We start from the raw sequence: 16,438 nt of genomic DNA, 5'->3' as shown, positions 1-16,438 counted from the left end.
GCTCTATCAAGCCTCTCACAGGCAGCCGATGCAGGAAGAGGTGTATTAGACCTTGTTCACACTGTCAGCCCAAATCCGATTTTGCTGCATATCCGATAGGAATCCAATCACATTTAGAATGTGGGAACGGCTAAAAACCACATGAAATCTGTTTTTTTCTAATCCGTTTCAGGCTACATCCAGATGTGGTTTGAAATCCTTTTCAAATCACATTTCTGGAAATCCATTTCAGTCTGACCGCCCTGATCGCATTTGTGTAGCTTTTCGGTTACGTCATGCTGTCATGTCCCATAAAACACGTCAGACGTCAAGGCAGATTGTCGTGCCAGCGTGACGTCATTGCCATAGAAACAGTGCAGATAATCCAGAAAACGGCTACAGGATGCACAGATCGGATCTGAACAGTTGTGATACACAATGTGGACAGTGAGTCTGTCAAATAAGATATGCACCAAAATCAGATTTGGACTGACAGTGTGAACAAGGTATTAGTCTTGTAAGAGAGGCTGCAAACAGCAGGGAACGTGTCACACTTCATGTGTTGTCGGTTTCAAAGAAGCTAAAAAATCTTCATCATTAGATGAACTGATGGCCAATTCCTTAGTGTGGTTCAAAGGCTCCAGAATAAATAACATTTAAATTAAACTGGCCATCAGCGCAATTCAATTGGTTTGATAGAGCAACGAAAATAGATCTCTAAAATAGAAGTACTTTTTGATTGTAATTAAAATTTTAAGTAGTAAAAAGTACTTTTTTCCTTTAAAAAATGTAATTACATAAAAGTAAAAGTATTGATTTTTAATTGTACTCAAGTAAAATAAAAATCCCCAAAAATAATACTTAAGTACAGTAATCAAGTTACTGTTTTTTTCCACATTTTCTAGGTTGACAGAATCACTGGGGACCCAATTATAGCACTTAAACAAGGAAAGAGTCTGATTTTCATGATATGTCCCTTTTAAGGTCCAGATTTACTAACAGCAAACCATAATTTTGTGTTAAATAACGACTGTCGGGATTTACTAAAGATGTGCAGGGGATAATTAGTGCTGAAAAGGTGGAGTCTAGTTATTTTTGCGACTGACCTGCATATGCATTTCTATGAGTTCCCCTCTCAGATATAAAATGTATATTGTCCACAGAAGACACTTTTGGAACGATGACAGAACTATTATTTTTGATGAACTTGAATGCTTGTGAGACATTTTCCATTAGAATGACTTTTTTCGTTGTATTTTTGCACCCTAGCTTTTGGATGAGCCACAGTTTCGCTGTATAACCAAAATCAAGACTATCGGCAGCACCTACATGGCAGCATCAGGAGTCACTTCAGACAATAACACTAATGGTTATGCATGCGTGAAGGTAAAAGAGGACGTTTACCAATGTGTCAATCTAGTGTCTGTAACAACGCTGGTTATATTGATGGTGGAAATTTCTGATCTGGCCAATAGAAAGAAGAGATTTCAGACAGGGAACGATGGCAGCACTTGGCAGATCTGGCTGATTTCGCTCTGGCCATGAAGGTGACACTGATGAACATCAACTACCAGTCGTTCAATAACTTCATGCTCCGCATCGGTTAGTGCATCACCGTACTGCTGATGAAAAAGTTTACAAAAATTATAGAGACTGTTTGTTGTCATGTACATTCTTGCGTGTGATCTTTTCTCTAAAGGGTTGAATAAAGGAGCAGTTTTGGCTGGAGTTATTGGGGCCCGTAAACCTCATTTTGACATCTGGGGAAACACTGTGAATGTCGCAAGTCGCATGGAGTCCACAGGGGTGATGGGAAACATCCAGGTGAAGTGTTTCACATGATTTTACTAGTACAAATTTAGTTTAAACTATTGGAAAGTGTCATGATACCTTCCTTTAACTCATTCCCTACTATTGAGGAGTTATCTCATCAATGAAGATAAAATGCTTCGCAGCCAAAGTGGCGCTCTTAAAGGGGTCGCACACTGGCCGCGCAGCCCCGTCCAGTCGCGTCTAGGACAACTCGGAGGTATCGCAAACCAGAAGTGCACATTAAATAGCGCAAGCCTTGTCAGATAGGGTCTACTTCAAAATGCAAAATATACGTTAGCAGCCAATGTTAATCGTTAATGATTTGGAACAAATATGATGTTTTTTAATGTATAAACCGGTGTGCGTTCCCTTAACCCAACTTACTCGGAAAAAATAAGTGTATGTTTTGATAATCACTCTGAATCTAATCTCTAACAAAATTCCTTTTCATAAATTCAATTATCTCAGCTTTTTTGGTCAAATTTTTTTATAGGATCTACCTCTTTATAGTCTGAACATTATAAGAAGGTGATAAAAAGAAAACAAATAAAAATGGGATGAAACTTTTTTTTGCTGTTGTTTGATAGCAAAGGGTCTGTTATTTTATTAAAAATATTGTTTGTTTATATATTTAAAGAAGACATTTTTCTGGAAGGCATTAAACTTTTGTGGAAATCATAAAGGATGCTCTGGCCTGGCTGGCAACCTTTTGAAAAAATGCTGGTGGAGAAAGAGTTAATTTAATGACATATTATTAGTGTTGAGGTGTCACTAAGTTGAAGCCACTAGTGGAAAAACGCTTCCGATCTTACTATAAATGTTTAAACATGACTGCATGCGTTGGCTTTTGCAAGTGCGCATTAAGTCATTTGGGACAGGGCCAAAGTATCCAATAGACCTTTTACGCACTTCCGCATTTTTCGACTGGAATACGTCAACAAAGTGTATTACAACTTCCTGTTATCGAAGCGGCAGATACGAAAAATAGCAGTTGTCGCTTTTCTGTGGTGTTCAAGGCTGTTCGTCTTCCAACCAGAAACAGCCCTACCTTTATAATAGTTTATAATAGTATATAATAGTAATAGTACGTGAAGAAAGTGCCGCAGCAAGAAGAGTGAACATGCAAGAACGGGAAACTTTTGCCAACCGGCATTCTATCTGTATTAAAACCTCCAGTTTGTGAGGCTCCTCGCTCTCTCTCATTGATCTGAAGCATCTACCTCTCACTACTACCTGTCCCTGTAGTATATTTGATACTTTAACCGCATGTAACAAGAAAACATTGCGTGTTATCTCTCATATAGAAATACACAACTTTGCAGCAGGCTGCCAGTAACATTTACCTAGTACAGCAGCTACACCAAATTACTGGTTATGTTAATCTCATGCCATCTCACTTAAAGGCGGAGTCCACGATTTTTGAAAAACGCTTTAGAAAAGGTGACGGGCCGACTATCAAAACACACTTATAGCCTATCAGCAGTAAGGAGCGTGTCTACTAACCGACATCCTTGCCGGGTTGCGTATGTGTGGGGCGGGTCTATCAACAGAAGGTCCAGATTCTATTGGGGTAGGGACGTGTTTGTTTAGGTGATTTCAAATATCAACATTGGCCTTCAAACATCATGGACTCCGCCTTTAAACATAACTTACACACGACATATTCACTGCGATGTGTTAAATCTTATATTACAAATTCACAACCCCTAGATTTACAATTAACGTTAACGGAGTTATAGCCGGTTTTGTAGCTAAAGCTTACCTTGATAAATGTGAATAAACTCCGCGTGGAAGAATTTATATCCCTTATCCAGTTTGTTCCCTTTAGTGGACGAATGTATACCCGGGTAATTCTCACGAAAACTTGGTTTTAAAAATGTCAAGCATGTAAATGTAAAAATTGCTTAAATTTACTTTTTTCCCACCAGATATTGAAAAACAAAGTCTGGAGTAAATGGGAACATTAATTTAAAAACTTTTACTTATCATTTAACACTTTTTGTAACATAATTTAAAAAATTAGTCCTAAAAAATCTCATTACCGCAACAGTCAGAAAACATCAACACTGACATATTTTCAAAATGACATGACAAACCTGAAAGAACATAATTTGGAGATTCTGCACATGCATTTAAAATCAAAGTATTATGCTTCTATTAATTCAATTAACATTTAATAAGCATCTGTTGTGGTAATGATCATCAAAATGTCGTGTAAGCATTCTGACAAGACAATATTTCAAATTAACTGTAAAAAAAAATGATCTTACCTGGTAGTCATCTTGAAGTAACTGGTCCATGTGCTTGGTCACTCAAAATCAAACTTTATTAAAATTCTGTATGTGTGCTTAAACTGTTCTCAAAAAGTGTTGCGGAGGATGAGAACATCAGGCATGGACACATCATTTTACTAATTTTTCTTCATTATTATTATACATGAATATTCAGTAAATATTTTTTCTGTCATCTAAAGTAGTCTAGCAAAACATCCATTTATTTTTTTCTTAATATTTTTGTGTTAATTTGATTAAATTCCAACATAACGCATGTTCAAACACAGCCGGACACATTGCGGTAATGAGAATTTCAGCAGAAAATGAGATAAAATTTACAATTATAAATTCTTATGTTGAAATCACACATTGTGCAAGGTAGAACACAGTATTGTGTTAATTCTGATCAATGGTTTCGTGAGAATCACCCACCCACACTCTTCACCACATCGGTGCTGGTGAACTTCGGTAAACAAGTTAGGAAAGTTGGAAACACTCTAGCTGCCATTTCCCCACCAACAACAAAGCATATACCAGAATTGCGTTTACGGTTTGTTGACGTATTTCCGTTTTTTGCGTAAATGGTCTATGAGAGCATTGTATGCCAGCTAAACAAACTCTGCTTCCTCAGGTGGTGGAGGACTGCTACTGCATCTTGAAGGACTATGGCTTCCGCTTTGTGAGAAGGGGACCAATATTCGTGAAAGGGAAAGGAGAGCTGCTCACCTATTTCCTAAAGGGACGAGAAAAGCAAGGCTCCTTCATCAATGGCTCCTTTGTCAACCTGCCGCACCAAGTTGTGGACAGCTCTTGACCAACACGTGCACACACGCGCTGTCATATAAAAAACTCTCCAAATTTCTCTCGCACACTCCACATCATACCTCCTCCGCTGACTCCATGTGCTCCAGTAATTAGTACTTTCAAATTTGTTTCTGTATTTATTAGAAAGGAAAGAAATGTTGATAGGAAATGAGAATGACATTGTGTTCATATAAGAGAAATATAATATAAAGTTATAAAGTGTTCACAGCCAAACAAGATTTGAATAGGTTGCTGAATTGAGTTTTAGCTATTTTAAACTACACAAAGGAAACACTATGAACTTTGCTGTATATTATACACTGGCTGCTCGAAAGAAACCTTTGAATTATGTACTTATTTCTTCTTTGATTTTAAAATTGTTTAAAGATTACAGATTATCCTGAAGGCCCCGGTTGTATCTGAATGTTGTTTAAAATCTACTCTGAATGCCTGTGTTAAAACACTGCCTTTTCCACTTAGTGAAGAGCGTGCGTGCGTGCAGCATGAGTATATGTACATTTTTTTTGTATTTGTGAGTTTAACTTTTGTCACCTTAGTATATTGTCACTCTTGTCACTTTAGATTTTTTGACGTTGCAGTCATTTTTAAAGGACATACAGTGAGATGCAAACGTCTGAGTCCTCATCGAAAATCTGGTGTGAAAATCTACAGTGGTGTGAAAAAGTGTTGCCCCCTTTATGATTTTTTTTTGCTTATTTGTCACACTTTAATGTTTCAGATCAACAAACAAATGTAAATATTAATCAAAGATAACACAAGTAAACACATGCAGTTTTTAAATTAAACTTTTTATAATGAATGAAAACAAAATCCAAAACTACATGGCCTTGTTTTTGCCCCCTAAACTTAATAACAACTAAAATCGAGTGTTTGCGATGACTTGCAATGAGTCTGATACAGCGCTGTGAAGGAGTTTTAGTCCACTCATCTTTGGAGAATTTTTGTAATTTAGCCACACTGGAGGGTTTTCGAGCATGAACCGCATTTTTAAGGTCACGACACAGCATCTCAATAGGATTGAGGTAAGGACCTTGACTAGGCCACTCCAAAGTCTTCATTTTGTTTTTCTTCAGCCATTCAGAGGTGGACTTGCTGGTGTGTTTTGGACATTGTCCTTCAGGATTTTTTGGTAGACAGCAGAATTCATTGTTCCATTTATCACAGCAAGTCTTCCAAGTCCTGAAGCAGCAAAACAGCCCCAGACCATCAAACTACCACCACCACCATATTATACTGTTGGTATGATTGAAATTCTGTGTTACTTTTACACCAGGAAGGGTCCAACACTTTTACACACCACTGTAGATTCTAAGTTGCAGAATTTAGAAAGATTTAACCAGAGACAGGCTGTGGTGTAAATAAGGAAAAAATTTTTAGGAATATGCAAGACAGATAATATTACAAGGTCACTAATCAAACGCAAGGGTATAGTGACATTGCACGTCAACCCATGTGTATGTCATCAGTTTGTTTGCTTTCATCCAAGCACACAAGATGCTCACTGGATTTATTTACAGTCATGCTAGACATGGATCACCAGGTCTCGCACAAACCTGTGGTTTTCATGCCAGGTGAAGTGCATACTATTTATAAGTGAGGAGTGGCACATAGCAAATGAAAAATTATGAGAATCGTTTCACTAAGATTGCTTTGGCTGAAAATATCATTTGAAATCAGATGAGCTTTCACTTGTGGTCTCAGACTTTTGGATCCCACTACACGTTACATTCTAGTATCAGTGTTCCTCGTGCCAAATAGAAGCCATTTTGTGCATCAGTTTGTGGTACTCTAAGGAAATACGAGTATCACTGTGAACAGGTTCATTATGTGTGTTTGAAATATATCTGCACTACATTCATTGGCAGTATTCCAGGGATGGAGGATTCTTAGATCATAATAGATTCCCGACTGTGTCTTTCCTGAAATATTAGATGAATGTGCAATAGTTCATTTCCGTAATAGCATTCTGCTGTCCAGTACAATTTTGCAATCAAACTCTTTCCCAACAAGTCATATTTTTATATTATGATTGTAAACGTTCTAGTTAGAGTATTGTATGAGATGGGCGTCAGGATGGATCTGTGGATCTTAAAAATGGGCCAAACAGTTTATTTATTACAAACGTCAGGGATAGTCTGTATGTGTTAGCAGAGAAAGCATTTGATTTTGACTTTCATATGTTAAAATGGAGGGCATGACATTGTGGCCGGTCGGATGCAGGATTTTGCTAAAGTTTGATATTTTTGAATTATCCTTAGATATGAAATAAAATGGCACATTGAATGATATGTTACCAGAATTGGTTTCTGTTTGATCATTTTAGCCTCCTAACATATTACAAAGAAATTGCCACCACACTGTAAATATGTCACATTAATTCTGCCCTTACATTTACTAAGGCAACAATTATTTGTATGATCGAATTTTAGAAAACAAGTTGCTACACTGGTTTAGGAAACTCTGATATTGGTCACCACTGTCACCAGTAAAAAATGAAATAAAAACATTATGAAACATTTATTACACCTTGTATGTGGGTCCTGCAGCAACATGTAGTCCATGACAATTTTCCTCTCAAGGACAATAAAGTATACTACTACTACCTGTTTTAATGGTTTTAGATGCAGGGTATACACAGGTATAGCCTATACCAGCTTCTTTATTAGATGGCATGGGGTATACCCACTTAAAACCACTTTAAAAAAATGGGGGCATAAATTAAGAGTATACCCACTTTTTCAGGCACCACTACACCACAGCCAAAAAGGATGGAGAATCTTTGATTTGGTTTTTATTTTACAACTGACCATCAATTTCAGGGAGTATCTTGCCTGCCTGTGACCCTGCAGATGACGATGATTTAAAGAATGAATGGATCGATCCCATCTGCTTAAAGTGAAAATTGTGAACAAAAATCTATAGTATACCTTAAACATGCAAACTAATCCAAAGATTTTATAGAATGGTTAAAAAATATGGTGTTTTTTCAGTACCAACAAATACAATGCTAAATTTGTGAAACTTGACGGATGCTCACTCAGTACTTGTTGTAATGCACAGCACTGCTGCTGAAAGAGCGTTTTCTGTAGTGTGACGTCACCTATACCAGGGAGTTCAAGGTTGTCGCGCCGCTTCCTGTGACGTCACCACGCACGGACGTCCATAATGGACTTGCAGCTGTTCTCTGACAAACAATAACAAGAGCGGAGAGCGAATAGCGGGGGATGTTGTGTCCCAAATCGCATTGAAATCGAGCCTGAAGGGCGTCTCGACTCTTGACATCGCCGTTGAGGAAACTCTGGCCTCCGCGTCCTCCTCGTCCGACTCGGAAACCGGCGGAGCTTCGCCGCCCCCGCGAAAGAAAAGCCGAGGCTCGGCGGCGGAGGGAGCAGGAGAGAGCGGGGCGTCTGCTGCCGGGATCACGGGCCTCTCTGCGGCTGCTCTCCCAACCCCCCACAAGCGCTCATCCGTCCGCTTTAATAACAGATCCAACACTTTTGACGCGTTTCATAACATGCAGGCCAACGGGACGGGAGGACAAGAGCCGGAGCCGCAGGTGTCCTGTCGGAACGGAGAGTCCTCGTTATCCGCCGCGGGAGCTGTGCACTCCAACGGGCTACTGTCCGCGGCTAATAATGGGCTGCCGTCCACCGAGAGTCCGGCCTTAGATACCGGCCTGAAGAAGAAGAAACGACTGTCACAGGCCGATGAGGATGTGATCAGACTTATAGGACAACATCTACACGGGTTAGGACTCAAGTAAGTAAAGCTTAGCTATAATCATCGTCTTGTTGTTGGATTATTATCGGGTAGGTTAGAAGAGATGTAACTTAGTCTTGTTGACAGCGGTGTTTTTGTTTTGACGAATGTGTTCTGGGTGTTTTCATGATGATGTCAGTTATTAATGAACTTATTGTTATTGTTGTGGTGGTGTGTCAGTAGTGCTTTGGTGATTTCGTGATGGTGTCAGTAGAGGTTTTATTTTGTTGTATGGTCTCAATGTTTTTATGTTTTGTTGATGATGTCAGTGCCATTTTAATGTTATGATGATCAGTGTCAGTAGTGTTTTCAGGGGTGTTTTGTGTGATGGTGTCAGTACTGTTCTTATATTTTAATTATTGTGTGTATATTTTTATATTATGCAGTGCTTTTTATATTATGTAGTGTTTTATGTTCTGATAACAATGTCATTGGTGTTTTGATGATGGTGTCAGTGGTGTTTTGATGGTGTCAGTGGTGTTTTTATGTTTTGATGACCGTGTCAGAGGTGTTTTGATGGTGTCAGTGGTGTTTTTATGTTTTGTTGATGGTGTCAGTGGTGTTTTTATGTTTTGATGATGGTGTCAGTGGTGTTTTTATGTTTTGATGATGGTGTCAGTGGTGTTTTTATGTTTTGATGATGGTGTCAGTGGTGTTTTTATGTTTTGATGACCGAGTCAGTGGTGTTTTTATGTTTTGATGACGGTGTCAGTGGTGTTTTTATGTTTTGATGACGGTGTCAGTGGTGTTTTGATGACCGTGTCAGTGGTGTTTTTATGTTTTGATGATGGTGTCAGTGGTGTTTTGATGACCGTGTCAGTGGTGTTTTTATGTTTTGATGACGCTGTCAGTGATGTTTTTATGTTTTGATGACCGTGTCAGTGGTGTTTTTATGTTTTGATGACGCTGTCAGTGATGTTTTTATGTTTTGATTACAGTGTCAGTGGTGTTTTGATGACCGTGTCAGTGGTGTTTTTATGTTTTGATGATGGTGTCAGTGGTGTTTTGATGATGGTGTCAGTGGTGTTTTAATGTTTTGATGACCGTGTCAGTGGTGTTTTGATGATTGTCTCAGTGGTGACACTGTTTCGATGATGGTGTCAGTGGTGTTTTGATGATGGTGTCAGTGGTGTTTCAGTGCTTTGATGATGGTGTCAGTGGTGTTATGTTTTGATGACAGTGTCAGTAGTGTTTTGATGATGGTGTCAGTGGTGTTTTGGTGACACTGTTGACAGTATCAGTGGTGACACTGTTTTGATGACCGTGTCAGTGGTGTTTCAATGCTTTGATGATGGTGTCAGTGGTGTTATGTTTGGATGACATTGTCAGTGGTGTTTTGATGATGGTGTCAGTGGTGTTTTGATGACCGTGTCAGTGGTGTTTTGGTGACACTGTTGACAGTATCAGTGGTGACACTGTTTTGATGATGGTGTCAGTGGTGTTTCAATGCTTTGATGATGGTGTCAGTGGTGTTATGTTTTGATGACCGTGTCAGTAGTGTTTTGATGACCGTGTCAGTGGTGTTTTGGTGACACTGTTGACAGTATCAGTGGTGACACTGTTTTGATGACCGTGTCAGTGGTGTTTCAATGCTTTGATGATGGTGTCAGTGGTGTTATGTTTGGATGACATTGTCAGTGGTGTTTTGATGATGGTGTCAGTGGTGTTTTGATGACCGTGTCAGTGGTGTTTTGGTGACACTGTTGACAGTATCAGTGGTGACACTGTTTTGATGATGGTGTCAGTGGTGTTTCAGTGCTTTGATGATGGTGTCAGTGTTGTTATGTTTTGATGACCGTGTCAGTGGTGTTTTTATGTTTTGATGACGCTGTCAGTGATGTTTTTATGTTTTGATTACCGTGTCAGTGGTTTTTTTGGTGACACTGTTGACCGTGTCAGTGGTGACACTGTTTTAAATTATGGTGCCAGTGGGGTTAGGGATGTTAGGGATATAACGATTCAACCGTGTGTCCCATTAAAAATGCCTGTCTGAAATCGATTCTGAATCGCAAGGCTGCGATTCTTTGTTTCATGCACAGCTTGGGGATGCTCACATTGACCGTTTAACCGTTAACCGAAGGTAAGAATTTATGACCGATTAACATTATCAGTTAAAATAAAAAAAATTGTTAATACATGGTGCTTGTCGTCATGAGCCGTCAGACATTTCGCCACTTTTCTATCTCTAATTTGTGAATGTCCTGTAAATGACACAAATTATTGCTGCCCTGACGGTCTGATAAAGTAATCATTTGTATGAGAAATCATTTGTATGCGTGTTTGGAAGCTGAACGGAGACACGCGGTCCGTGTCGCGCACATCCGGACAGACGTTCGCTGATGGCCTCTGCTCTGACCCTGTCCATAACATGTGAGCGAAGCAGAGCGGCGTGACGCTCCGCTAAATATTCCGCTCTGCTGTTCAAGCGTTCCACTCAGTCACGCTCGCAAATAAACCAATTCCCGCTCAGATCCCGCTCCGACATAAAAAAAAATTTAGTAAGCCTAATTGTTTTCTGTACTGACGTTCTTGGATAATTGCATTTAATTAAAGTATTAGCTGATAAATTGCAGTTATGTACAGTTGTGTGTTGGCTATTAGACCTAGTTTAACTGATACGGAGCTCCGGATATAATTCAAATTAACAAATTGTTTCCACGACATCCACGTTTTACTAAATCACAATTTTAAGTAATAATAAATGTAATAAGTAATTACGAAATATTATAATAATTCGTTCCCCTTATGAGAAAAAAATTAACAAACTATACTATTATGTAAATATATTATTTGAAAAAACTAAAATAAGTTGAAGAACAATTTCTTAACAAGAGGTTTTTTAAGTGCAAATTTACAGTGCATCAGTAAATACAGAACACAGCTGTGTCTTAAGGAAATTAAAATTAGACAGTATTTATGAACCTGTAAATGTACAAAACGAATGCAATACAGAAGGCCATGAGTATTTATTTATGGCATTTTCAATAGTATATTAGTAGATAAATTAAGGTGTATCTAATATAGTATGAAAACGAATAAATCATTATTTTGGCTAAATTCATCTGGATAGATCATTTTAGTCAGACTGATTTGTCAACATTTCAGAAGCTTAAATGCTATCTAAAACAACTTACATTTTATCCCGAGTGTTACTTGGTCGAAAATATGTAGAAATATAGCCTACGCGAGAGCAATTTACAGAACAAAAATGTTTAGCTCAAGCGGACCGAATGAAAAGCCGTTAATTAAGCGGACTCTGTAAAATAGAGGACGTGCTGAATCAGTCGAGTCGGCAGATTATCATCAATGTTCATAATGTTCCACGCATGCTGTTGATGAAAAAAATTAATATCTAAATGTCCATGGAAGAGTCAAGTGTTCAGTCAGTTAATACTAAAGGCACCGGCATTTTTGGCTGAAGCTTTCTCATCCACGGAGCGGAGAACTATAAAGGTTTTTATTTTAAGTGGTTTTAATGCTGGTAAGCAATCAGTTATATTATGGCGCTTTGTATTTGTGTTGATCAGTTAAGTAATTTTCATCTTTAAAACTGCATCTAGATGCAGACGACGCTACAGTTATTCTGTCATCTTTCATTTCTTTCATTTCTATATAAGGCTGGTGACTTCATTAAAACAATATTTGAACTCCATAACTTATTGCTATAGATTCTCAAATTATCAAATTACCAAAGGGCATACTGGGATGAGCGAGCGGTGCTGAGCGTATTGAGCGAGCGGACCGGAAACTTCGAAAATGCGCTCTGCGCTCTGATGGAAATATTACTATTCCGCTCCGCTCACATGCTCTATAAACATCTCTCTTTTTGCAAAAACGGAGAAAGACGAAGCAAAAACAAAACTTTCTGAAAACCATCCTGCTTTAGAAATGACCACTGTGGTAGATGAAACGGAGACAATCTGCCCTTTTTGGATATTAATCCTCTGGACTGATTGCGTGCTTTTTAATAAGGTAATGTTGCGTGAATATAATGTATGAATCCTGGTTCTGTTGTTGATCTGTCGCTGCTGTTTGCACGTTCAAATTAAATCTTTTGTTTCTACTAGTTCACATACAACCGTCAACTGTATTTTTACTAAATGACAATTTCATATTAAAATCTTATAAGTTAACGGTTAATGTTCGGTTTAGAAGCTACGGTTGTCGGTCGGGAAAATTAACTGATATGAGCATCCCTAGCTTGTGCGTGTACTACGGCATTTGGTCAGTAGGAAGTCCTTATCAGTCTAAAATCGTAACAAGTCGGAGTCGTTTATAACGTGCATTTAAAAAAGCAACACTTGTTAAACAAAATCATTTAAAATATTCTTTATTATCATGTAAATACCTGAAACTAGAGATCGACCGATATATCTGTTTTCCGATATTTCACCCGATATTTGAGCATTTTCCGATGATCGGATATCGGGTTTGTGATATCGGATTGACCGATAAACGAGAGAATTGAGAATTGCGCGCTGGACGCATCTGAGGAGAAGAGCTCACAGCAGCGCTGTGCACAGCAGATATGACGGCGGAGTGACGCGACTTCATTAAAAGGACTTTGAGTATACTTACTTTGCATCTGAGGCATTTATAACACATCTTATTTGTGCATTAATGTATGTTATGTTAAATAAGTTGATATATTAAAAGCAATGTATGCAGTTTGTCCAAGAATAGAGACGAACTCACAAAATCACGTGCTGTTCACTTACCGGGGTTGAAGGCTGAAGCTTTTAACAAGATTTACCCTAAGTTATATTAACATTTACCAGATAAACATTATTCTGCTAAAATATCTATATATATGTCTGTGGATATGAATTAATTATTTATTACCTCCGCAAGCGGTCACAGTTTGATACAGTTAATGCGTGATACAGTAAATGCATAGATAACAGCGCTGTCAACAGCCATTTTCATAAGCTATAACAACAAAATATGAATTATTCTGACATCAAATAACATTACCAGTTAAGAAATTCAGTGATGTATAAGCCGTTTTGTTTGTTACTTTCCTGAATGTAGTATTTCAGTCAGTGATATTATTTGTAAAACCTCTTTGCCAACTACTTGTTGGACTGCTGAAGGCTACATGTTGCTGGTCAAAACAACCATATTATTCAAAAAAAGGCACTTAATCCACCTGTTTTACTCTATAAACTATGTATAACAAGCAGCCAATTCCGCTATAGTTTTCTCTCTCTCCCGCTGCCAACCGCTGCCAAACTTTGGATCAGTCCATTTCTGACGAAATGATAGGGGTGTTTGGAATGGTCCATGTATTGGGAATATACACAGCAAAATCTGGAACCTCAGAATAACTCTATAAGAGTTAATTTCAACACTTTAAAAGTGTCTCATGGGGTCCACTCCCAATAGAGTTATTTTAACACTTTTGAAAGTGTTGGCACGTTGACTCTTTTAAAGTGTTAGCAATTGACACTATACAGAGTTAAAAATCTAACTATAAATTTACACTAATCAGTGTTAAATATTTTTTATTTGTTAAAAATTAACTCCCTCTGTGTAATTTGTTAACTCCAATGTAGTGTTATATTTTTTTAATATGGTGTTAATAAGGTAAATGTAAAGACAGAAACATATTAAGGTACTTTGGGGATAAAAAACTTTATTTTAAACAGTTTTTTAAATGTAACAATACAGCAGTATAATCTATCATTCTCATTTTAAAACTATTAATGATTTTTTAAAAATGTAATCTGATCAACATTTATTTATGACAGAAAAATTGTCCTCAATGTATCATGCATTTAAGTGTTCATTAAATTAACATGTTAACATCCGAGACAACTAAAAAGCACATTCCCAATGTATAACAACAGTAAACACAGTTTATGGGATGCTTCAGTTCATACAAACAAGTTTGACTTAATTTTAATCCAAAATCCATGTTGGTCTTCACATATTAACAGCAGAATATGATGAACCAGTAGCTGTAAGAAGGTGATATGATCCTCGACGGTCAGACCTTCAGACTGGATATTGAACTTTTCTGTTAATAAAACAAAAATAAAAGGGGAAATTTCAGTATTAAAAAACAATACAAAATGCAAAAAAACAATTTATGTTTTGCACAAAATACTCACTTTGTTATAAAATTGCTCTTCGTCTGAAGAAATTTTCATGTAGGCCTATATCTGTGCTCCTCTAAAGTCCCCAAAGCAAATCTCCTGCACACATTAATGGATTAAAAAAAATGTATATTAAACTTAAACAGCATATAAAGCAAAAAACACCAAAAAAAAAACTCCCAAAAACATTATACGAGTATGAATTGCTCCATCTGAAGCTAAGACCTAAACTCAACTGCTGCATTCATATAATGACAATAACACATGACACTTAATGGTAAACTTGATACTAACAGCAATATAAAACATAACACCTCACAACTTACAAATATTATTGATCAAAATGTTATTTATTGAACATTTACTTACCATTTACAGTAAAAGAGATGATCTTCTGCTTGAACTGCATCATCCAAAAACACGGTTCAGTGTGTGCTTTAAAAAGTGGGAGGTCTTCTCTATTTAACACCCTAACTCCACTAACAAAACACTGTAGGAGTTGATTTGTAAAAAAAGTGGTAACACTCTGTTTTGACACCAACTCTTTATTTTTATAGAGTTAAATAAAATCGTTTTAACTCAATCCAGTGTTAAATTAACTCCAAACTCTTTATATTTCCATTAACACCGTAATTTTAACTCTGCTAAATTTGCTGTGTAGTTTCTACATTATTCATTAAATTAATATTATTCTTCACTCTTTCAGACCCCTCTATTTATTACTTTGTATGCAAAGAGGGAGTGATTGTGATGATGATTATTATTATTATAAGGGTTTGTTCAGTTCAGTAATTAGTAGTAATTATTATTAAACAGAAGTATAACAGTAAATAAAAATCGGTTTAGCATATCGGTTATCGGGCACATGAGCATCCAAATATTTGTTATTGGCACCGGTTTAAAAAAAATGAGTATCGGTCGATCTCTACCTGAAACAATTTGAAGAACAGTGATATAAATATTCCTGTAGACATTTCCTGGAATAGCATTCGTAAAGCTACTTCTTCTGTGGCACAAAGGGAGTTTCTGCTCGGGAGCGCCCCCTGGCGTTCGGATGTGCCTGGATTTCACCGTATTTCATTCAAATTCATTCATTGAGAAAACGCGCATTTGCACGGTTAATCGTTACACCCCTAATGACCGTGTCAGTGGTGTTTTGATGATTGTGTCAATGGTGACACTGTTTTGATGATGGTGTCAGTGGTGTTATGTTTGGATGATTGTGTCAGTGGTGTTTTGATGACCGTGTCAGTGGTGACACGGTTTTGATGATGGTGTCAGTGTTGTTTTTATGTTTTGATGACTGTGTCAGTGGTGTTTTGATGATGGTGTCAGTGGTGTTTTGATGACTGTGTCAGTGGTGTTTTGGTGACACTGTTGACAGTATCAGTGGTGACACGGTTTTGATGATGGTGTCAGTGTTGTTTTTATGTTTTGATGACTGTGTCAGTGGTGTTTTGATGATGGTGTCAGTGGTGTTTTGATGACTGTGTCAGTGGTGTTTTGGTGACACTGTTGACAGTATCAGTGGTGGCACTGTTTTGATGATGGTGTCAGTGGTGTTTCAATGCTTTGATGACCATGTCAGTGGTGTTTTGGTGACACTGTTGATAGGGCTGCAACGATTCATCGAGTTACTCGATTAACTCGATTCAAAAAATTCCTCGAGGCAAAAATTCTGCCTAGAAGCCT

At 37.6% G+C, this 16,438-nt stretch overlaps 2 protein-coding genes across 3 annotated transcripts in view; both read left to right on the top strand.

Moving 5' to 3' along the window:
- adcy3a (adenylate cyclase 3a) overlaps window positions 1–7,182 on the top strand; it is a 50,768-nt gene extending 43,586 nt beyond the window's left edge. For both annotated transcript variants that reach the window (XM_073871800.1, XM_073871799.1), the window contains exons 17-20: window positions 1,249–1,365; window positions 1,455–1,581; window positions 1,679–1,803; window positions 4,696–7,182. In XM_073871800.1, coding sequence (XP_073727901.1) covers window positions 1,249–1,365; window positions 1,455–1,581; window positions 1,679–1,803; window positions 4,696–4,878 — 552 coding nt within the window. In that variant the 3' untranslated portion in view covers window positions 4,879–7,182. The remainder of the gene's footprint in view (window positions 1–1,248; window positions 1,366–1,454; window positions 1,582–1,678; window positions 1,804–4,695) is intronic.
- An 876-nt stretch (window positions 7,183–8,058) lies between these two features.
- Window positions 8,059–16,438, top strand: part of wdr26a (WD repeat domain 26a) — a 34,525-nt gene continuing 26,145 nt past the window's right edge. The window contains exon 1 of the mRNA XM_055212060.2: window positions 8,059–8,648. Within this exon, the coding sequence (XP_055068035.2) occupies window positions 8,404–8,648 (245 nt within the window). The 5' untranslated portion in view covers window positions 8,059–8,403. The remainder of the gene's footprint in view (window positions 8,649–16,438) is intronic.

The sequence above is a fragment of the Misgurnus anguillicaudatus genome, chromosome 10 (genome assembly GCF_027580225.2).
Source record: "Misgurnus anguillicaudatus chromosome 10, ASM2758022v2, whole genome shotgun sequence".
NCBI lineage: Eukaryota > Metazoa > Chordata > Actinopteri > Cypriniformes > Cobitidae > Misgurnus > Misgurnus anguillicaudatus.
The sequence above is the reverse complement of the archived record's forward strand: the minus strand, read 5'-3'. Positions and strand labels throughout refer to the sequence as shown.